The sequence below is a fragment of the Bos indicus genome, chromosome 13 (genome assembly GCF_029378745.1).
Source record: "Bos indicus isolate NIAB-ARS_2022 breed Sahiwal x Tharparkar chromosome 13, NIAB-ARS_B.indTharparkar_mat_pri_1.0, whole genome shotgun sequence".
NCBI classification, from domain to species: Eukaryota; Metazoa; Chordata; class Mammalia; order Artiodactyla; family Bovidae; genus Bos; species Bos indicus.
The window spans coordinates 43,763,821-43,788,143 of record NC_091772.1 but is presented as its reverse complement, the minus strand read 5'-3'; the positions used below and the strand labels follow the sequence as shown (position 1 = coordinate 43,788,143).

The window sequence follows — 24,323 nt, the reverse complement described above, 5'->3', positions numbered from 1 at the left end:
ATTGCTTTACAATGCTGTGTTAGTTTCTGCTGTACAACAAAATTAATCAGCCACACGTATACAGAGGTCCCCTCCCGTTGGAGCCTCCCTCCCATTATACTATTATCTTCTTTAAAATTTGCTTTTCTTTTTGCTGTTTTTATTGCATGATTTCAATAATGGTATCTTTTAGATTACTTCTGAATTCTGTATCACCTGCTGCTGCTGCTGCTGCTAAGTCACTTCAGTCATGTCCGATTCTGTGTGACCCCATAGACGGCAGCCGGGCTCCCCCGTCCCTGGGATTCTCCAGGCAAGAACACTGGAGTGGGTTGCCATTTCCTTCTCCAATGCATGAAAGTGAAAAGTCAAAGTGAAGTCGCTCAGTCACGTCCAACTCTTCACGACCCCATGGACTGCAGCCCACCAGGCTCCTCCATCCATGGGATTTTCCAGGCAAAAGTACTGGAGTGGGGTGCCATCGCCTTCTCCACTGTATCACCTAGCCTGCTGTTATTTCCTCCTAGTTTGTTTTTCTCTCTGAGTTATCATATTCTTCAGTTCTGACTGGTTATTGTTTTTAATATTTTCTAGTTATACTTCTTAATGGGAGAAGGCAATGGCACCCCACTCCAGTCCTCTTGCCTGGAAAATCCCGTAGACGGAGGAGCCTGGTAAGCTGCAGTCCATGGGGTCGCTAAGAGTTGGACACGACTGAGCGACTTCCCTTTGACTTTTCACTTTCATGCATTGGAGAAGGAAATGGCAACCCACTCCAGTGTTCTTGCCTGGAGAATCCCATGGACGGAGAAGCCTGGTAGGCTGCAGTCCATGGGGTCGCACAGAGTCGGACATGACTGAAGCGACTTAGCAGCAGCATACTTCTTAATACTCTCATTGTGTTCATCTATTCTTTTCCCTTGTGAAGTTAGTATTCTTATTACTAATTCTTTGAAATATGGTAAATTATTTTGGTGAGTTATCTGTCTTATTAGCTATTTTTGCAGGGCTTTTTTTTTTTTTTTTTTCTTGTTCTTTAACTTGAAACAAATTTCTCTGTCTTCTCAATTTGCTTAACTTCCTCCAACTGTATGAAAGAAGTTACCTGTACCAGTCTTGCAGGGGTGTCCTTGTGTGGACATGTCCCTGTGCAGTCTGTGTGCTTAGAGGCTTTGGGACAGAGTTGGAGCAGAGTGGGCCAAGGTCATGGCTTCCCCAGGGTGTACTGGCAGCTGGCAGCATGGTGGGAAGTTGAGAGGGAGGCTAGATCCAGAGCCAAGTGTGAGCAGAGGCTTTTCTTGTGCTCTGTGGCTGTCCACACCCTACTGGACCAGGCGTGTCCCGAGGCACTTAAGCAGAAGCCCTGACTGTTGGTCTTAACTTGGTTCCACGTTGTAAGTATGCACCCCTCTCCCCAACTCTGGCACCTTTGCCCCAGAGGGTGGCAGAGCTGGAGGGAGGCGTGCTGGACCAGCCCCTGGTGTGGGCGGCCATGCCTGTGGTGCAGCTCTGGCACACCGTCAGAGCCCCAGACCCTGTTCCTCCGGCCCCTCTTTGATGGCCGCCCTGCCCCGTCCAGACATCCTGCTGGTCTGAGCTGGCTCTGTACCCCCCACCCCACTTCCCACTCTGCCCAGCATGGGCAGCCCTCACCTCAGGGGGAGTGAACTGGATCCAGAGGCAATGAGGGGGCATCTGTGGGCCAGGGGGCACACGGGCTGCCCAGTAAACTGGCTGAGGCCTGGGCAGTGTTCGGCTGCCCCTCAGCCTGTTCCAGGAGCAGATCAGATCAGTCGCTCAGTCGTGTTTGACTCTTTGCGACCCCATGAATCGCAGCATGCCAGGCCTCCCTGTCCATCACCAACTCCCGGAGTTCACTCAGACTCACGTCCATCAAGTCAGTGATGCCATCCAGCCATCTCATCCTCTGTCGTCCCCTTCTCCTCCTGCCCCCAATCCCTCCCAGCATCAGAGTCTTTTCCAATGAGTCAACTCTTCGCATGAGGTGGCCAAAGTACTGGAGTTTCAGCTTTAGCATCATTCCTTCCAAAGAGATCCCAGGGCTGATCTCCTTCAGAATGGACTGGTTGGATCTCCTTGCAGTCCAAGGGACTCTCAAGAGTCTTATCCAACACCACAGTCCAAAAGCATCAATTCTTCAGCACTCAGCCTTCTTCACAGTCCAACTCTCACATCCATACATGACCACAGGAAAAACCATAGCCTTGACTTCCCCAAAACCACACCCCAGTTCTACCCAGGGTTTTATTAATACATGGTTTTGTCTATGTCTCCACCCTTAATCCTTTGTCCATGGCCCTACATATAGGTATAGATATAGATATAGATATAGATATAGATATAGATATAGATATAGATATATAGTACATAGCCTTCCCTGAAGGGGACTTCCTTGTAACTCATACAGTAGAGAATCTGCCTGCAATGCAGGAGACCCTGGTTTGATCCCTGGGTCAGGCAGATCCTCTGGAGAAGGGAATGGCAACCCACTCCTGTATTCTTGCCTGGAGAATCCCATGGACAGAGGAGCCTGGCAAACTACAGTCCATGGGGTGGCAAAGTGTCAGAGACGACTGAGCAACTAAGCACAGCACACATCACTAAGCACTTTGCCAAAATGCCTGCCTTTAGTATCCTTTTCAGGGTTTCACCCTTCTCAGGTCTGTAAAGAAAAATAATTTGCTGGAGGGAAATACAAAAAGGCAAATTTCTTTTCATTTGATGTTTTGATTCTTTATTAAGGGATTACATTTTGAAACATGCTTATTAATATTAAACACTTTTAAACTGTGTGATTTGTATATGTGTGGGTGTTAATACTATAAGATAATTGTTTCAGTTGATGTTGGATCAAGATTGGGCTTCATAATCAGAAAAATGAAATGATTGTTATGTGGAAGTTTCCATGTAACATACGGTCAATAATTGTTAGCCCACCTCATCATTATATGATATGTAAGGTTATACTGATAAGAAAAAAAAAAAACATCAAACAAGTTAACTGACTTCAATCTTTTACCTCCAAAGGTATTGGTTTAACCATGCTCCTCCTCCTACAATGTATCTGCTGACACTGGACAGTGCAGCTGGCATGTTAACTTCCTGTTATTTATAACCTCTGAAGGCAGAAGAGAAAAATCAGAGTCTTCTTACTCAGAGGAGCAACAAACAATGGATCCCAAAAGCCAGAGGGTGAAGCTTAATGATGGCCACTTCATTCCTGTCCTGGGATTTGGAACCTATGCACCTGAGGAGGTAAGAGTAGAGGTTTGGGGTTGAGATATAATATAAATAGTAGTGGATGTGACATGAGTAGAAGGGGACTTGAGTTGTCAAGCACTGAGCTCCTGTGTGACCCTGGGAGGATCACATGGTTTCACTAACCGGGAGAGAACATCCAGTCTCCACTCTGTATCAGGGTCTGAGACTGTGCTCACCTGCAGATTACTCTGGATTCCCCTCCAGTTTCTGTCTCTTTCCCAGCTTATCAGAAGAGGTGAGGCTGTCAGGGACACTACTGTCAGCTACTTTGCTTTGAGGGAGATTGCAATGGCCAGGTTTCTCTGTATATTTCATTAATTAAAGAACTCTTTCTTCTTTCCAAAAAGACATGACCCAGAGAAGTATTTGAGAAAAAATTTCCTGAAGATGAGGTGACTGAAAACTAATGGGAAGAATTGCTTTTCTACTGTGAGGTGCCTGCTCCATGCCAGGCAAGACACACTAGCTGTGTTTTGCCTTGTACTTCTGTTTCTGCTTGGAAACTTCTAATGGAAGTTTTAGTATCATTTGAAGGGATAAGCTACTGTCTTATATCCAACTTTGAATTCTTAGGAATTCAGTTTCTTTTTATTATAGTCTGCAATACTCAGGCATAAGAGGTGCTAATGGACACATCTCTAGACCTGATGCCAGAAAGTTTGCTGTCCATCTTGTCTTTAGAGCATGTAATTGTGACAAGGGACTGGTCCTGAAACTTTGAGTCTCACTTTTCTAATTTATAAAACAGAAGACAATATTCAGAGACATTTTTCAGATAGAAGATAGGGCTTGTTTACTTGTAGTGCAAAGTGTGATGAGGAAAGGGAAGGGTCCAGGTTATTACTGAGGTTCATTTGTTCATTCCTTAATACATCCCATAAGGCAAGTGATCTTAAGGAAAACCATGACTGAGACCCAACAGAGGAAAGTTAGACCAAGCATCTACTTCCTTGAAAGTAAAAGATTCTGAATTATAGAAACATAAATGCAATATTAGTCAACCTCAAAAGGAAAGTTAATCTCACCATTTGCAACCACACAGATGAACCTGGAGAACATTAAATGAAATAAGCCAGGCATAGAGAACAAATATTTCATGATCTTTTTATAGGTGGAATCTAAAAAAATTGACTCATAGAAGCAGAGAGCGTCAAATGTGTGAATTGTTTTATATCAAATTATGTTTATGGAAATGATTATAGTAATTATAAGGCTATGATGATTGTAAAGCAATCACCGTATTTGATGGTTCCTGTAAAATTAGAGGGACAGTGGTTTGATGATTATGCATTTAAAGTTTTATATGAATTTAATAGCTTAATTTCTTGACCTAAGAGATTCGTTGGAGCTCTGGTTGTGGGAATAACTGCCTTGATTGCCATAATTGCATCAGTTATGGTTTCTGTTGTTGCCCTGTCAAAAGAAGTGCATACTGCCTCATTTGTCGATCATCTGTTCAAAAATGTCTCCATAGCTCTTACTATGCAGGAAATTATAGATAAGAAAATAGAAAATAAGGTCAATGCTTTAGAAGAAGCAATTCTGCTTATGGGGCAAGAAATTACAAACTTAAAAATTAAATTGTCTCTAAGGTGCCATGCTGAATTTAAATGGATGTTCGTTACCCCTCTACAAGTGAATGAGTCCATGCACTTTTGGCAATGCATTAGGGATCATATTTTAGGCATCTGGAATCATTCAGATTTTAGTATTGATATTTCTAAGTTACATCAGGATATTCAGAATATGAAGCAGGTGGAGTTTGACTTTTCTTCTCAATGGCTTTCTAATTCCCTTTTTGAAAATATGCAGGGGTATCTTTCCCATGGATGCTTTTCTACAATAATGATTAATACGGCCATGTGCTTATGCCTGTTAGTTCTGATTTGTGTAATAGCCCCGTGCCTTTTCAGAATACTCAACCAAAGTGTTTCTGCTCTATCTACTGAGTTTCATACCTATGCTCTAAAAAATAAAAAAGGGGGAGATGTCGGGAGCCATGTTAGGCATTACTGACAAAAAGGAGGCATGGCCCCAACCCCCTCTCTTTGTCCCACAGGTACGGACCCGGGGTGAAGGAGTTAGACCTTGTGATTCTGACTTGTTTTTTCCTCTCCTCGGCTGAGTTGACTGAAAATGAATATTAAAATGCTTATTGTTCTTGAGAGGAGCATGAGAAGGCACAAAGCCTTCTGCAGCTGTGCTCAGAGAATAATTCATGAAGTTAATCATTGACATTTGTCTAAGGACTTTTACAAAAGAGTGTTCCAGGATGAGCACATAGGCCGCAGCTTGAGGCCATGGGAGGGATTGCTATCTTAAGCCTATTTGTGAGGAAAATGTTTATGGCAAAGGAGTTTACTGAATTTAGGGCTTAGAAATAATTAAAATAGTTAGAAGTTAAAGATTTAAGGAATGTTTTAATGTAATGTTAGTATATTTTACTATAGCTTATAGAGGTTAGGAATTTTAGAGATACTATAGCTAGAAGCCTTTTTAAGAGATAGTGAGCTCAGGATGTTAGGGGCAAACAGGATTTAGAAAGATAAGAAATAAACTAAGGAATGTAGCATGAGTTACAAGGTAATCACAAGTTAACTATAGGACACATAAAAGGAAGTAGATAATAGATGGTAAAGTTGATTCAGAGAGAGAATCGCTGAAGCAGGAACTCTGTTTGAAGGGCAACAATGATTTATGGAGATAATAAATCTGGGTGAGGGGGAACTGAAAATGTCAAACCTCTGACCTAATGCTTCTGTAAAAGTATAAAAGAAAATCTTAAACTTGAAATAAATGCACAGTTCAAGGAAAAAAAAAAGAAGAAGAAGAAGAAGAAGCAGAGAGCAGAGACATAGTGCTCAGAAACTGAGGACAAGGTTCTGAAGAATGGAAAGATGCTGATCAAAGCTACAGACCTTCAGTTAGAAGATACATAAGGCCAGAGACTTGATGTAGAGCTTGGTGACTATAGTTAATAATAATAAATCTTAAATGTTCTCACCACACACAAAAGTAACCTATGTGAGGTTATGGATCTTCCGGTAGCTTAATTGTGGTAATCATTTACAATGGATAGCTATATGAGAACATCACTTTTTAAACCTGAATAGATAGTTTTAGATGTATTCTGTGTGGCTTCACCTGTATACTGAGGTCTCAAAAGCTTTCACCTGGTTTCTTGATGCTTTTCAAGTGAATTTAAGTGAAAGTCTCTCAGTTGTGTTTGACTCTTTGTGACCTCATGGACATGTACTATGGAGTTCTCTAGGCCAGAATACTGGAGTGGGTAGCATTCCCCTTCTCCAGGAGATCTTCCCAACCCAGGGATCGAACCCAGGTCTCCCACATTGCAGGCGGATCTTTACCAGCTGAGCCACAAGGGAAGCCCTTTGATGCTTTTACCATGCCCTCATAATTTAGTTGATTTTTCCTCAGACATCTCACAGTATAATTTGTATACATGATTACAACTTTATTTTGAGTCCATTGGATTGTATCAGCAAATCACTGAAACTGGAGGCAGCTTGGGTCCTCTGATGCCTGTGATCAACCACTGGTCACCTGGAATGTCCATTTAATCACTGACCAGGAATATTCAGGGAAACTGGCATGGGTTTATCACCACACACTTGCAGAATGAACCAAATGCATGAAGAAAAGTTTGTTCTTGGGATGATCAGTCTCGTGCCTTAGCAATCTCTTAATCATGTGGATATTCAATTTCTACCTTTGTTACTCATGTAGGTTCCTAAGAGTGAAGCCCTGGAGGCCACCAAATTTGCTATAGAGGTTGGGTTCCGCCATGTGGACAGTGCTCATTTGTATCAAAATGAGGAGCAGGTTGGCCAGGCCATTCGAAGCAAGATTGCAGATGGCACTGTGAAGAGAGAAGACATATTCTACACTTCAAAGGTGCTGTGTGTGGTGTGTGTGTGCACATATGTGCAAGTGATTGTGTGAAGGTGACAATTAGGTAATAGGATCCATAGTTAGGTGAATGTTGTCTATTGATACAGATTTTTTTGCACATATTTACATCTTAAATCTAGTATCCTCTTCTCTTCCCCCTCCCAAAAGAGAGAGTGATTATAACTATTTCATCATTGCTGTGTTCAAATTTTAATTTTAATTTAAAGTCACTTTACTTCTCTGAACCTAACAGAGCAGTGTGATTTAGTATGGGCTAATGAATCAAACCCATTCACTGGAATGGGTGAATTTAACTCAGATGACCATTATATCTACTATTGTGGGCAGGAATCCCTTAGAAGAAATGCAGTAGCCATCATGGTCAACAAGAGTCTGAAATGCAGTACTTGGATGCAATCTCAAAAACGACAGAATGATCTCTGTTCTTTTCCAAGGCAAACCATTCAGTATCACAGTAATCCAAGCCTATGCCCCAACCAGTAACGCTGAAGAAGCTGAAGTTGAACAGTTCCATGAAGACTTACAAGAACTTTTAGAACTAACACACACAAAAAAAGATGTCCTTTTCATTATAGGGGACTGGAATGCAAAAGTAGGAAGTCAATAAACACCTGGGGTAACAGACTAACTTGGCCTTGGAATACAGAATGAAGCAGGGCAAAGGTTAATAGAGTTTTGCCAAGAGAACACACTGGTCATAGCAAACACCCACTTTCAACAACACAAGAGAAGACTCTACACATGGACATCACCAGATAGTCAACACGGAAATCATATTGATTATATTCTTTGCAGCCAAGATGGAGAAGCTCTATACAGTCAGCAGAAACAAGATCTGGAGCTGACTATGGCTCAGATCATTAACTCCTTACTGCCAAATTCAGACTTAAATTGAAGAAAGTAGGGAAAACCAATAGACCATTCAGGTATGACCTAAATCAGATCGCATATGATTATACAGTGGAAGTGAGAATAGATTTAAGAGACTAGATCTGATAGATAGAGTGCCTGATGAATTATGGACAGAGGTTCATGACATTGTACAGCAGACAGGGATCAAGACCATCCACATGGAAAAGAAATGCAAAAAAGCAAAATGGCTGTCTGAGGAGGCCTTACAAATAATAGCTGTGAAAAGAAGAGAAGCAAAAAGCAAAGGAGAAAAGGAAATATATAAGCATCTGAATGCAGAGTTCCAAAGAATAGCAAGGAGAGATAAGAAAGACTTCCTCAGTGATTAACACAAAGAAATAGACGAAAACAACAGAATGGGAAGACTAGAGATCTCTTCAAGAAAATTAGAGATACCAAGGGAACATTTCATGCAAAGATGGGCTCGATAAAGGACAGAAATGGCATGGACCAAACAGAAGCAGAAGATATTAAGGAAAGGTGGCAAGAATACACAGAAGAACTGTATAAAAAAGATCTTCACGACCAAGATAATCACAAAAATGTGATAACTCACCTAGAGACAGACATCCTGGAATGTGAAGTCAAGTGGGCCTTAGAAAGCATCACTACAAACAAAGCTAGTGGAGGGGATGGAATTCCAGTTGAGCTATTTCAAATCCTGAGATGATGCTGTGAAAGTGCTTCACTCAATATGCCAGCAAATTTGGAAAGCTCAGCAGTGGCCACAGGACTGGAAAAGGTCCGTTTTCATTCCAATCGCAAAGAAAGGCAATGCCAAAGAATGCTCAAACTACCGCACAATTGCACTCATCTCACACGCTAGTAAAGTAATGCTCAAAATTCTCCAAGCCAGGCTTCAGCAATATGTGAACTGTGAACTTCTAGATGTTCAGCTGGTTTTAGAAAAGGCAGAGGAACCAGAGATCAAATTGCCAACATCTGCTGGATCATGGAAAAAGCAAGAGAGTTCCAGAAAAACATCTATCTCTGCTTTATGGGCGATGCCAAAGCCTTTGAATTGTGTGGATCACAGTAAACCAAGTAAAGTTCTGAAAGAGATGGGAATACCAGACCACCTCACCTGCCTGTATGCAGAAACCTGTGTGCAGGTCAGGAGGAAATAGTTAGAACTGGACATGGAACAACAGACTGGTTCCAAATAGGAAAAGGAGTACGTCAAGGCTGTATATTGTCACCCTGCTTATTTAACTTCTATGCAGAGTACATCATAAGAAATGCTGGGCTGGAAGGAGCACAACCTGGAATCAAGATTGCTGGGAGAAATATCAATAACCTCAGATATGCAGATGACACCACCCTTATGGCAGAAAGTGAAGAGGAACTAAAAAGCCTTTTGATAAAAGTGAAAGAGGAGAGTGAAAAAGTGGGCTTAAAGCTCAACATTCAGAAAACTAAGATCATGGCATCTTGTCCCATCACTTCATGAGAAATAGATGGGGAAACAGTGGAAACAGTGTCAGACTTTATTTTTGGGGGCTCCAAAATCACTGCAGATGGTGATTGCAGCCATGAAATTAAAAGATGCTTACTCCTTGGAAGGAAAGTTATGACCAATCTAGATAGCATATTCAAAAGCAGAGATATTACTTTGCCAACAAAGGTCCATCTAATCAAGGCTATGGTTTTTCCAGTGGTCATGTATGGATGTGAGTGTTGGACTGTGAAGAAAGCTGAGCGCCGAAGAATTGATGCTTTTGAACTGTGGTGTTGGATAAGACTCTTGAGAGTTCCTTGGACTGCAAGGAGATCCAACCAGTCCATTCTGAAGGAGATCAGTCCTGGGTGTTCTTTTTTGTTGTTGTTGTTGTCTTTCTTTGATTTAATTTAGAGTAACTTTTTACTAGTTTTAACAGCGAATCTTAAAGTTACAATTGGTTTCATATCCTAGTGAATTTGAATTTTATGAAAACTATTACCACTAGAGTTATTTTAAGTTTTTTTTTAATTTTTAAAAATATAAATGTATTTATTTTAATTGGAGGATAATTACTTTACAATATTGTATTGATTTTGCCATACATCGACATGAATCTGCCAGGGTGTTCTTTGGACGGATTGATGCTAAAGCTGAAACTCTAATCCTTTGGCCACCTCATGCGAAGAGTTGACTCATTGGAAAAGACTCTGATGCTGGGAGGGACTGGGGGCAGGAGGAGAAGGGGATGACAGAGGATGAGATGGCTGGATGGCATTGCCGACTTGTTGGACATTAGTTTGAGTGAACTCTGGGAGTTGGTGATGGACAGGGAGGCCTGGTGTGCTGCAATTCATGGGGTCACAAAGAGTCAGACATGACTGAGCGACTGAACTGAATATATCAAACAGAAAGAAGTATGATTAGATTATAGTTTCCTTATCATCTGGGAGACTTCCCAAATTTCTTCACATTCTGACTCTCACATCTCAGCTGTATCAGTAAGAGAGCATTAGGGCGTCACTTTGTATATTACAGAAGATCTAGCCAAAGTGTGTAGAATTATGTTCTGCACATGTTAATATGTTCAAAGCACCTTCCCCTAGGTTCGGTTAGGTTCAGTTCAGTTCAGTCACTCAGTCGTGTCCAACTCTTTGTGACCCCATGAATTGCAGCTCGCCAGGCCTCCCTGTCCATCACCAACTCCCGGAGTTCACTCAAACTCATGTGCATCAAGTCGGTGATGCCATCCAGCCATCTCATCCTCGGTCATCCCCTTCTTCTCCTGCCCCCAATCCCTCCCAGTGTCAGAGTCTTTCCAATGAGTCAACTCTTCGCATGAGGTAGCCAAAGTACTGGAGTTTCAGCTTTAGCATCATTCCTTCCAAAGAACACCCAGGACTGATCTCCTTTAGAATGGACTGGTTGGATCTCCTTGCAGTCCAAGGGACTCTCAAGAGTCTTCTCCAACATCACAGTTCAAAAGCATCAATTCTTCAGAGCTCAGCTTTCTTCACAGTCCAACTCTCACATCCATACATGACCACTGGAAAAACCACAGTCTTGACTAGACGGACCTTTGTTGGCAAAGTAATGTCTCTGCTTTTGAATATGCTATCTAGATTGGTCATAACTTTCCTTCCAAGGAGTAAGCATCTTTTAATTTCGTGGCTGCAATCACCATCTGCAGTGATTTTGGAGCCCCAAAAATAAAGTCTGACACTGTTTCCACTGTTTCCCCATCTATTTCCCATGAAGTGATGGGACAAGATGCCATGATCTTAGTTTTCTGAATGTTGAGCTTTAAGCCCACTTTTTCACTCTCCTCTTTCACTTTCATCAAAAGGCTTTTTAGTTCCTCTTCACTTTCTGCCATAAGGGTGGTGTCATCTGCATATCTGAGGTTATTGATATTTCTTCTTGCAATCTTGATTCCAGCTTGTGCTCCTTCCAGCCCAGCATTTCTCATGATGTATTCTGCATAGAAGTTAAATAAGCAGGGTGACAATATACAGCCTTGACGTACTCCTTTTCCTATTTGGAACCAGTCTGTTGTTCCATGTCCAGTTCTAACTATTTCTCCCTGACCTGCATACAGGTTTCTCAAGAGGCAGGTGAGGTGGTCTGGTATTCCCATCTCTTTCAGAACTTTACTTGGTTTACTGTGATCCACACAATTCAAAGGCTTTGGCATTGCCCATAAAGCAGAAATAGATGTTTTTCTGGAACTCTCTTGTTTTTTCCATGATCCAGCGGAAGGTGGCAATTTGATCTCTGGTTCCTCTGCCTTTTCTAAATCCAGCTGAACATCTGGAAGTTCACAGTTCATGTATTGCTAAAGCCTGGCTTGGAGAATTTTGAGCATTACTTTACCAGCGTGTGAGATGAGTACAACTGTGCGGTAGTTTGAGCATTCTTTGGCATTGCCTTTCTTTGCGATTGGAATGAAAACGGACCTTTTCCAGTCCTGTGGCCACTGCTGAGTTTTCCAGATTTGCTGGCATATTGAGTGAAGCACTTTCACAGCATCATCTCAGGATTTGAAATAGCTCAACTGGAATTCCATCCCCTCCACTAGCTTTGTTCGTAGTGATGCTTTCTAAGGCCTACTTGACTTCACATTCCAGGATGTCTGTCTCTAGGTGAGTTATCACACTATTGTGATTATCTTGGTCGTGAAGATCTTTTTTATACAGTTCTTCTGTGTATTCTTGCCACCTTTTCTTACTATCTTCTGCTTTTGTTAGGTCCCCTAGATTATGTAATGCTAATTAATTCTGAGAAAATTGACTGTTTGATCAAATTAGACTGTGTGTCCTCTGACACTCTTTCAAACATAATTCAGATGATGGGCTTGGTAATTATTTGATAAGGTTATTTATATTTCAATTCATTTCATTCTTTTGTGAATAGTGAAGTGATGATAAATTCAAACAATGTAGTTTACATGGGTAGATTAGACTTAAAATTGAACTCCAGAAGAAAAGGGGCATTTTTTTTTAGTGGTCATCCATTTCTAACAAATAGAAAATGTCTAATTATTGAGTGAAATGAGTCAGACAAAATTAGCTACAGCGTTCATTTCATACAACTTCCTTTTTTTAACCTCTGCAGCTTTGGTGCAATTCCCTTCAACCAGAGTTGGTCCGACCAGCCTTGGAAAAGTCATTGCAAAATCTTCAACTGGACTATGTCGATCTCTATATTATTCATTCTCCAGTGTCTCTGAAGGTTAGCAATCTGCTTTTGTATTCAATCATATGTATTTTTTTTTCTTGCCTCAGAGTGCTTATAAACTTGAATGGATGGTTGACTTAAGACTTTCTTAGTAGGTTGAAGAGATGATTACACTAGAGTAGAATCCCCCAAATAATCATTTCTGATTGTCTTTTTACTGAGCTTCCTTGAATCCTTAATTCTGTTACATGCCTCCCAGAGAAAGGCATTCAACAATAATCTCATATGCTTTGCTCAAAAACTTGATAAAATATAAATGGGCATTTTTAGCACACAGCCCTGATTATGACTTCTGAATCTCTTCGGGATTTTATGAACACAGTTTGGTACAGAGTGGTGAGCAATGACACTGCCTCACACTTGCACAGTCTGAGTTGTTCCCCCTTTCACTCTTTCAAGAGGAGCAGATTTGGTGGTGCTCCCTCTGGGTGGGTCTAAACCTCCCAACCTTTAGAGGGACTTGAGAGACATTGCCTACACTGTTGCCCGACTTCACAATGAGGATTATAGAATGCACTTAGCCATTAAGAACTGCACATGTACACCCATGGCAGATTCATGTCAATGTATGGCAAAACCAATACAATATTGTAAAGTAAAAAAATAAATAAATAAATAAAACTGAGATTAAAAAAAAAAAGAACCACAATGGGAATTTCCTGGCAGTCCAGTGGTTAGGATTCCATGCATTCACTGCTGAGGCAAGTTAAATTGAGGGAAGGAGTTCAATCCTGTTCTGGGAACTAAGATCCAGCAAGCTGTAGCCAAAAACAAAACAACAGCAACAACAAAACAAATGTATTACGTAGAACTCTTGATTTTAAGTTACAGAAATCTACTCAAGCCATCCTATGCAGAAGAGTCTATTTGACTATGTATATCCCAGCCATGGACAGATTTAAGGATTTGCAATACTCTTCAGTAATGTAACCCTTTTTTAAAAAATCCCTTATCCTGTCATTACTCTTTATTTTTACTGAACATGTTCCATTGGTGGCAAATATAGCCTTGGGGGAACTCAAGGTTCATACTCATGAAATTTAAGAGCATGTCTGGATCTTCAACATTTCGTATCCACCTAAACAGAGTCTTGCTGGTTCATGTGCCTGTCCTAGCGCATCAGATGCTCAGAGGGAAAAGAAGTCTGATTATCTAGCCCAGGTCAAGTATGCAATCTTTAATCTGGAAATAAAGCCATGTAACTTACTGCCATTCCCAGGACAAGAGAGGCATTTTGCAAGAGTAAAGTATAAGGGGCAGAAAAAAAATTCACATAAGTCATTGATAGTCCCCATTACAATGTATGAAAATTATATTCATTAAAACATATATTAGGTGTAAGAGATTAGTGGGCGCCTGCCTCCTGAAGACATTGCTCATAACTCCATTTGCAAATCACTTTTCTAATATTGGTATCTAGAATATTGCTTTACCTATCTCATAGAGGTTTAGTGCCTGGTCTAGACATGCCTGGCAGCCTAGCTAAATGTGGAGAAATCATTTGGTAACAGCTCTACAATGATTGCTTCTATTCCAGCCAGGGAATAAATTTGTTCCAAAAGATGAAAGTGGAAAACTGATATTTGACTCGGTGGATCTCTGTCACACGTGGGAGGTGAGTCTGGGGAGAAGCAAGCCCAAAGGAGGACCCAGGAGAGGGGGAATTTCTTTCATTTCTTCCACCTGTGAGAATGGGCTGTGGACCATCAAACTCAGCAGTTCATGAACCTAAGGGCTGGGATGCTGGGGTTGTGGGGAGGAATCATTGCTGAAATGTTCACAGAGAAGAACAGTGGAGGAGAATATGGGACAGTGAAGACAGGCATCTATTTCCTTCCTTGTGATATGTCTTCTCTGGGATTTTTCTAACGAGGAGATGGTGATTCTTCTTGTGTCATGACCCTCTTCTCCTTTTTTCTTTCTTAAAATCAATGTCAATTCTTGACATGAGACACTTTTTGCAGATTTTTTCCAACATTTATTCTTGATCTATCACTCATTCCAAGTGACTGTTCACCACCTCTCCCTCCCAGGCCCTGGAGAAGTGTAAGGACGCAGGGCTGACCAAGTCCATTGGGGTGTCCAACTTCAACCACAAGCAGCTGGAGAAGATCCTGAACAAGCCGGGGCTCAAGTACAAGCCCGTCTGCAACCAGGTGAGCAGCTCAGCTCCTCTGCCTCCTGCTCTTCAGAACCTCCTTCTTGCCCTGGTGCCTGATGTCTGTCTGTCCTCCCCTCCTATTAATCCGACGTTTGGGGACAGAAGGTTCCAGAGAGCAGAGCTTCTGTCTGGATGGTGGTGAATAGAATCCATAACAGTATCTTTGATAAAATCTGGGTGGAAAATATGTGGAGGACTTACCACTAAGTTGTGTAGGAATTGAGGGAAGGTTATGGGGGTGAAGGGGCTTAAACCAGTCCCCCAGAACTTAGAGGAAGGAGGCCTTTCCCTGAGCTGAAAGGGTGATCACTAATCAGATGTGAAAGTTCCTCAGAGGGAACTGTGTACAAGAAGGAAGACCATGAAAACACAGAATGAGAAGTAAATAACAAAGGGAAAAATCAGCTGAGATAGGTGTTAAATGTTTGTGTGGGGTCTAGATGCCTGAATCCTTAGTCTTGGTGTCTCTACATTCATTGGTCTTCATCATGGAGCACAGAACAGAAAAGTTTGCTGGAGACAATGAAGGTCTGTCAAGTCAGATGGATTAAGTTAAAGGCTTATGGTGATACTAACTGTAGATATTCACTCAGGAACATTTACTTAGCTTAGAGCACATCTGATCATTTACTCAGTCTTGGACTGGTTCTCCCATCAATGTCCATTGTAAAATTAACTGGTTAAGCACACTTGTCTATGTCTGTTTCTGCACTCTTACATTTTTGGTTCTATTTTTACTTTATTGTGGTGAGAAAACTTAACATGAGATTTAATCTCATAAAGAATGTTTAAGTATTCAGTACAATACAGTGTTGTTTAAAATACAGTGTTGTACAGCAGATCTAGAATGTATTCATCTTGTATAATTGAGACTTCACACCCATGATTAGCAAATCTGGATTCCTCCTTCCTCCCATCCCCTGGTGACCATCTCTCCACTGTTTAATTCTAAGTTTGACCTATCTACATATATAAGTGAGATGTGATATATATGTAATGTAATCTTTATCCTGGTGAAATGGTCTTATTTCAAATGTATCATAATGTCTCTAATGTACAACTTGAAGTCAAGGATAAAGAATCTCCTATAGCAGAATTCTTTGCAAGCCGAGTGTAGCTTACATAATTCAAGAAATATACATATATCAATTATATATATGGTTTTCAATTTTAGAAATTAAAATTTTAATGTGATTCTAACATCAATTTTGCCTATATTTATTATGAAAAATTTCAGATATTAGAAGAGTTAAGATTATAACAGGAAATATACATGTATTTAATTTTATGTATTTATTATGTATTCTATATTTAATAAATAAAGATCTATAACACTTTGTTGACCTGTATCTTATGCGGTTCCCATGTCACATTGAGCCACGTTTCTCAAGGTTTTTTCACCGAGAATGACCATTAAAGTATTCTGTTACCAGAATATCTAGACAGGCTTTTGACAGATTCACTGTATTTATCGTTGTTTTGTGACATTAATTAGTATGCATGTGCATGTGCTCAGTCATGTCCGACTCTTTGCAACCCTGTGGACTGTAGCCCGCCAGGCTCCTCTGTCCATGGGATTCTCCAGACAAGAATACTGGAGTGGATTGCCATGCCCTCCTCCAGGGGATCTTCCTGACCTTGGGATCAAACCTGCATCTCTCACATCGGCAGGAGGGTTCTTTACAACTAGCACCACTGGGGAAGCCTCCACACTTATCCCTACAAGACAGGGTAAAAACTTAACTCCTTGTCACTAATCGTCAGTTTCTGAGAAAGGATTTATTGTAATAATCATCATCCCTGGAGGAAAATATTTTGTTCTTTCCACCTCTCTCATCACTAGGGCTTCAGGGATTTTTATTTACTCTGTGTGCTATACTTGTTTTCACTCGTGATTCCTTCTGATGCTCAAGTCTACCCAAATGTCACCAGTGGGCTCCCCATCAAAGTGGTTCTTTTGTCCTTAAGTCATTTGTCCATAAGTCTTTGTGCAATTTCTTGCTGTCTGGCACAGTTTGATGTCCGTGATTCTGACAGCTCTTTTCCTGTCCCTGATCTGGAATTAGGCAAGTGTCCTGGTGGTGTCCAGTGGTGTTCGGCAACCAAAATCTGGTTCCTAGAGTTGCTTCTTCTCAAGAATGTCATTATTTTTGTTTTTATCTTTTCAGGAGACGCAATAAAAATTTTTTTAAAAAAATATCATGCCTGTATACGAGAAAGCAAAAGAGGCACTAATGTATAGAACAGTCTTATGGACTCTGTGGGAGAGGGAGAGGGTGGGAAGATTTGGGAGAATGGCATTGAAACATGTATAATATCATGTATGAAATGAGTCGCCAGTCCAGGTTTGATGCTCGATACTGGATGCTTGGGGCTGGTGCACTGGGACGACCCAGAGGCATGGTATGGGGAGGGAGGAGGCAGGAGGGTTCAGGATGGGGAACACATGTATACCTGTGGTGGATTCATTTCGATATTTGGCAGAACCAGTACAATATTGTAAAGTTTAAAAATAAAATAAAATTTAAAAAATATATCATGACTTAAGGTTGATGTTTTAAGTTATAATTTGATGTGATGCAGTTTTTTCTTTAGCATTTTTAAGCTTTTAATCTTTGTAATATTAATATTGTCTTTTCATATAAACTGACACTCTTCTATCTTCCATTCTATAGGTGGAATGTCACCCTTACCTCAACCAGAGCAAACTGTTAGAGTTCTGCAAGTCACATGATATTGTCCTAGTTGCTTATGCTGCTCTGGGAGCCCAACTATTGTCAGAATGGTATGAACATTACTGAAGACAACAAAGAGATTCTCTAAAACTCAATTTTTGAAGAAATATTTTAATCTTAATGTAACAGTGCTCTGGAGATAACTCTCATTTGGCAGGGGAAGAGGAGAGAGATGGGAGAAACCCTTCTCTTTTGTCTTCCCATCCATCACCCAGCCAATTTTTACATTTCATGTATCTTGTTGTAAAATGTTAAAATGCAAGTCTGCAATAAATTTATATATAATTCCATAGTTGAGAACTAAGACATAAACTTAAGTCATGATTCACTTATTTATTAACTAATGAATACATTACTAATGAATACTAAACTTTTCAAGCTTCCCTTACCTTATGTCTAAAATCAAGATAATATTAAGTACCTCCCAGGTCTATGATGATCAAAAAATAACAAGTTGAATTATTTTAGTAAACATTTATTTATAGGAGTATTGCATGATGAAAACAACAATGAAATGAATAGTTCTCCTCTTTGGACTACTCGATTTTTATCAACACTTGAGAACAGTGAAAATTTAAAAATTTCCTGGTCTTCTCCATCTCATTTTCTTTTCACTCCCTTGTATTTACTTTAGAGTTGTGATTATAAAAGAAAAACAACCACTAAGAAGTAAAAACAGAAAAAAATTTTTACAAGATTGGCAGTACTCACAAGCATGCGTCAAATGCCTGGGAGAGCTTTGTAAACGCAAACTGCCAGGTGCCACAGTTGAGTTTCTGATTCAGTTTGTCTGCAGTTAAGCCATGGAGTTTGCATTTCTAGGAAGATCCTAGGTGATGCTGATGCTTCTGGCCCATGGACCACGCTTTGAGAAGCATTGGTCTAGAGTCAACCTACTTGGTCTGTTTGAGAAGCCTCCTTAGAAACTGAGTACTTAGTCTCAGCTCCTCAGCATTTCTGAATTTCCTTCCAGGGTGAACTCAAACAACCCCATTCTCTTGGAGGACCCGGTTCTTTGTGCCATTGCCAAAAAGCACAAGCAAACCCCAGCTCTGGTTGCCCTTCGCTACCAGGTACAACGTGGAGTTGTGGTTCTGGCCAAGAGTTTCAACAAGAAGAGGATCAAAGAGAATATGCAGGTGATGATGAGTGGGGCTGCGGGCAGAGGGCTCCTAAGGAATATCCTTCACAAGGGTCATTCTTTGTCTGTCTCTCAAGACTTTCCTTGAGTCAAGACAAGTCACCTATTCTTCCCCATGCATGAATGTGTTGTGTGTTCCTGGCGATTTTCTCCTCCTGATGTGGCAACGGGAGAGGTGGCATGGCTGGAGAGGGTTCAGGTTGGACAGAAAACAGAGATTTTTGTTTCAGCGTTACATCAGCCATTTATTCTGTCACCTTGTGCAAATGACATCTCATTTTCTTTGTTCTCAATTGACAAAATTGTGTTATGTGATCCCCATAGATCATCTAGGTTGCTCTGACAAACACCACAGATTGTGTGGCATAGAAACAATTGAAATTTGTAGTCTTACCTCTGGAGGTGGAGATCCGAGATCGGGGTGCCCATGTGGTCAGGTGAGGGCCCTCCTCCGGGTCACAGGCTTCTCTTGTATCTTAACTTGGTAGAGGGGGCAACAGAGCTCTCCTAAGTCTCTTATATGAATATGATATTGTTTAAATCTCATTCATGAGGGCCCCACCATCATAACCTAATTAATCACTCTTCAAGGGCCCATTTCTACACCATCACAGCAGTGATCTTGAACCTCTAAATTATCATGATTTTATTTTACATTTCCCTGAATAGTAATGTAGCTTCATTTTTATACTTCATTTAATCTCCATGAGCTTTTGCTGTTTCAAAGTTCCTATGTAAGACTGTGCCCATTTTTGCTGAGATGTCTTTTGATTTGTGTGTTTGAGACCGTTATTGTACTCTTAGCCATAGCTGTACAAGAAACTCTCCCCAGTTTCAGGGTTTAATGCAGAGATCAGATATGCTTCTCTTGATTCTATAGTTTGACGATCAGCCTGCACTCAGCTCAGCTGTTGTCCTCTTGTCTGGGCTCTCGTGCATTTGCAGTTCAGTGCAGAGCAGCTCGGGAGTTCTGCTTTAGCAAGTGGATGTGGCTCTTGTAAGAGGAGCCTGCACATCTTTCCATCTAGTTTTTCATACATGTTTGGCTAGACTGTGGTCAACTAACCTGGTCTTCATCTCAGCACAATGCTATGATCCCCAGTCAGTGAGTGGGGAAAAATCCCCTTCATGTCTGGACTCAGAACTAACTCACCACTTCTGGGAAATATCACAGTCCAATGCAAATATCACTGTCCAAGGCAGGTTACAGCTCAGGTCAAGTCAAGGGGAAGGGAAATTGTCCCCTGAAAAACTGTTTCCATTTAAATTTGATTCTGTAATATAGCTGAAACTGATTTTCTAATAAGATATGAAAATAAAATGGAAATCTAAAGGTCCATATTTTTCTACAGATTTTCATTGTCAACTCTGTCATATATTAAGTGTCCATAAGTACATTTCTGACCTCTCTTCTATTTAACAATTCAGTTTTCTGTACTGTCTTATTATAGCGGAAAATAAGTCTTGCTTTTCAGAATGGCACATTCTCCTTCCTTAAAGAGATCTTTGCTACTTTTCACTAGCTGTTCCTTGATGTAAATTTAGTATCACTTTCCCAACTCCCACAAAAGAATACATGTTTAAGTCTTAGGTTCATGTTGCATTGAAACACTAGAATGCTTTGGAGAAAACTGATTTCTTTACAACATTGAGATTTCCTTGCTATGATTATGAGATGCATTTCTAATTATTTAGGTGTGCTTTAATATTTTAAGCACATTTCATAACTTTTTTCCTTAAAGGCTTTACATAATCCTTTTGGGTTAGATTTACTTGTAGATAATGAATAAGTTTGATATAGGATTATTGGGTAGGTTTTCGGAGGTAGGGCTCCCCCTTACAATTCTTATTAAGTTCAAAGTTATATCATATTTAGGGGGTGTTGGGAAGAAGAAAAACAGCTTAATGCGTGGTAAAATGCAGGTATTTTGTAGGAATTGTCCAACTGCCCCTTTGTTTTTGAAAGAAGATATTTGTTTTTTAATTTCCTGTCTCAAATAATTCACTTAGAAAGATAAGGGACTGATGTGCTATAATCTGTTTAAGGTGGACAGAAAAGGAGAAGGTGTAGGAAGGAGAGGTGAGAACTCAGCAGAGGGTCCCAGGCTTGTTCACCAGGAAGCTGAGGACAGACACGGCTTCCCTGTCCCCTCTTCTTGTCTCCATCCAGCTGAAAGTCCTCCAGTCCCCAGGGGGAGGCCAGCTCCTTGGAGGAGAGGTTAATGTGATTCTTCCTTCCTTCCAGGTGTTTGACTTTGAACTGACTCCGGAAGATATGAAAGCAATCGATGGCCTCAATCGTAATATAAGATACTATGATTTTCAAAAGTAAGTGACTTGTATATATTACACACACACTGGTTTCTCTAGCATATAGCTCAGCAGAGGAATAAGCTTTCCTAAAACTTAGTTTTAGGGAGGATGTCCTGATTTCCAGCATAGGAGTAAACCAAGGGCTTCCTGCAGACCTCAGACCAGAAGTTTCCTCCAGGGCTCCATTTACCACTAATAGAAATGTAACTGGGGCCTGGAACAATGCATAAGTAAGGTCTCCAGATTTGACATTGTGGTGAATTCACTACGTTGTGCCTGTAATCCCTGTGCCTGGTGTACCTCCTCTCAGGGCTGAGAGACCTAGTAGACGCAGAGAGCACAGTGCCTGCAGCCCACTGTTCTTTCAGGGACCTACACGAATATTTCACCTTTAAATCGTTTTAGAATCAGGAGGAAATGATAAATAAGGACTGTGTAATAATCCATCTTGGATTACATTCATGTTTATCCTAATGTATGTGTATGGTCAATTATGTCTGACTCCTGGTGGCCCAGGAACTCTAGCCCTCCAGGCTCCTCTGTCCATGGGATTTCCCAGCAACAATACTGGAGTGGGTTGCCATTTTCTTATCTAGGGGATAAGATCTTCCCAACTTGGGGATCAAACCCACATTTTCAGCATCTCCTATATTGGCAAGTGGATTCTTTAACAGTGAGCCACCTGGGAGTCCCCAAGTTTATCCTAACACAACTGTAAATGTATTGCTGATGTTTTTTGGCAGAGGGGTCCACAAAGCCCAACAGGCATCATTGCTGAGTAGTCACAGTGGGCCTGCTTCCACCCGCTCCTCCTACTGTCTGATGGTTTTCTCCCTAATGGGCATTTCTTGTACTCAGACACCATCCATTTCATCCAAATCCATCCCTTTCCCCCCTGTTACAACACATTTCCTCATCCTTGTAATGTCACCAAATGAATTGCAAGTAGATCATGAGCTTAACTGATGCTCCAGAGAGTGACTGCTGTGTCCTTAGCAGGACACATCCTGGTAAGATCATCTGGGTCTCTAGTTTCTTGAGTCCAGACTTAATCTAGTGCTGCCTTTGTCCAGCAGATGTCTATCCCCTGGGGAGCCCTACCTCCTTGATTTTGACTTAGTCACAAACCTAGGATTCCAGCTACCTAATTACTGCAGGAGCATGTCAGGACTGCAGAGAAACAGGGCTAATCAAACAGAGAGATATTGGAAAACGTTTAGAGAGAAGCAAATACAAATTAGCGATAAAATGAATATTTAGTTTCAAATGAAAGATCTCAAAACTCTTCTTGTTTGTAAAGAAGATATTTATGTATACATATGCATGTGTTTATAAGTATACCATGATTCTAAGAAAAGACATAATGCTAAATGAAAGTTACTTTTCTGTTCTCAAAAGCTTATAAGTGTGTTCTGTGTTCTCCTTCATTATGCTGTGAATTCCTAGACATATTCATCCTTGTGGGTTTATGTCAACAGCACAACTCTTGGCACATGGAATTGCTCTCAATGCACTCTTTAATGAATTGAATTGAAAAGGACCAAGTTAGAAAGAAAAATCAGGCCATAAGAAAAGATAACAGCAATAATACTAATGAATAAATAATGTGTTGTCATATAAACTAAGAAAATCACAAGTTATAGGTATGATTATTTAGGTGTATGTGGTATTTCTTCAGCTTAATAGTAATTACTCAATGGAGGCATCCTGTATTTTGGGTATGCTCAACATTTTTTCATTGAATGTTTATGAAAAAGAGCAAGGTATTCCTTAACTGTGATTATTCTCATCACTTAGGGCCGAAAGTTCCACCTGTGTCTGAAATGACCTCCACAGTCAGCCCTAGGTCTTGTGCTCCCATATAAATTGTATGCAATTATATATTGTATAAGTCATTGTAGAGTAACTGTTACACGTGAATGTTGGGATTGGACATGCAGGTGCAGTGCGCACATGAAGCAGACACCTGGTGTGTGCTTGCTGGGGGAAAAGGAGGGACATGTAGATTTCGAGTTTGAGCCCATTCTGACTGCATCCACAGAGTAATGCTCTCTATGACAACAAGACAGATTTAATAAATCAATCCTCCTCCTTCTCTTTCAGGGGTATTGGTCACCCTGAGTATCCATTTTCTGAAGAATATTAACTGGGTGAGCTGTCCACCATGGCTTCTACCTGAACATCTTGCTTCTAGGGCTACAAAGAGCGTTTCTATACTTGGTGGAGGTGTTTAAAAGAAGTGCCTGAACTTTTGAAAGATTGTTTTTCTTTAAAAACTCTTTATGAAATAACCAAGATTTCAAATATGGGTACTAGTTTTTCCTAACAAAATAATTTGAAAAATAAAAGGGAAAAGATAGAAAATAAAGATAACCTGGTTAACCCATTTAATAAATTTGGTGCATTTTCCTTTGTTGAAAATGAATCAGTCAATCTAAGAAAGAAATAGAAAATTTTATTCAAGCTAAATTTGAGAACTATAACCCAGAAAACTCTGATGGCTGTTCTTCTTCTAGAAGTCAAGGCACTGGGGATGTAAGTTTTGGAGACAGAGGGCTCTACATGAAAAGACATATTATTGACAGTGTACATAATACACATATAAGTGTCATCGTGTTGAGTCATATGACCCCTTGTAAGATCAAGAAGAAATTTGTCTTTTAAGAAGCTGTCTTACTGATGCTGGGAGAATGTGGCTGTTTATGGTTGAGCACGTCCTCACATTGATGGAAGAGGTCTGGTACATGTATAATGCAGATGAGCAGGTCCTCACATTGATGGAAGAGGTCCGGTACCTGTATAATGCAGACACACAGCCCACAGTGAGCAGAGAGGGGTGCAAAGGGCACAGAAGAATTTTTCATATTTAAATTTCTGCCATAAAATATAAATTTTATTTCATACCTTCATGACTCCCTTATACAAAAGTGTGTGTCTGTTTATAATTTGAAATTATTTTCAATATGCAGGTTGTATACTTATTTTTTACTTAGCATAAGTTTTTTTGTAAGCTATCGAGTGTTATTTGATGGTTGCCAAGGGTCAAGGGGTTGGGAGAGGGTTGGATTGGGAGGCTATGGTTAGCAAGTGCAAGCTAGTATATATGGAATGAATTAACAACAAAGTCCTACTGTGTAGCACAGGGAACGATATTTATCTATGGTAAACCATAATGGAAAAGAATATGAAAAA

The 24,323-nt window shown here is 40.5% G+C and overlaps 1 protein-coding gene across 2 annotated transcripts; it reads left to right on the top strand.

The window, feature by feature from the left end:
- Positions 1-3,099: 3,099 nt before the first annotated feature.
- Positions 3,100-23,526, top strand: LOC109568078 (prostaglandin F synthase 1). 2 transcript variants are annotated; one of them, XM_019973305.2, is made up of 9 exons: positions 3,100-3,255; positions 7,009-7,176; positions 12,659-12,775; positions 14,319-14,396; positions 14,815-14,937; positions 17,618-17,727; positions 18,651-18,816; positions 21,064-21,146; positions 23,235-23,526. In XM_019973305.2, the coding sequence occupies exons 1-9, from the start codon at positions 3,172-3,174 to the stop codon at positions 23,275-23,277; spliced, it is 972 nt and encodes a 323-aa protein (XP_019828864.1). In that variant the 5' UTR covers positions 3,100-3,171; the 3' UTR covers positions 23,278-23,526. The 2 variants fall into 2 exon arrangements, with proteins under 2 accessions (XP_019828864.1, XP_019828865.1); XM_019973306.2 differs by lacking the exon at positions 7,009-7,176 and having other exon boundaries at positions 3,109-3,255.
- Positions 23,527-24,323: the final 797 nt, after the last annotated feature.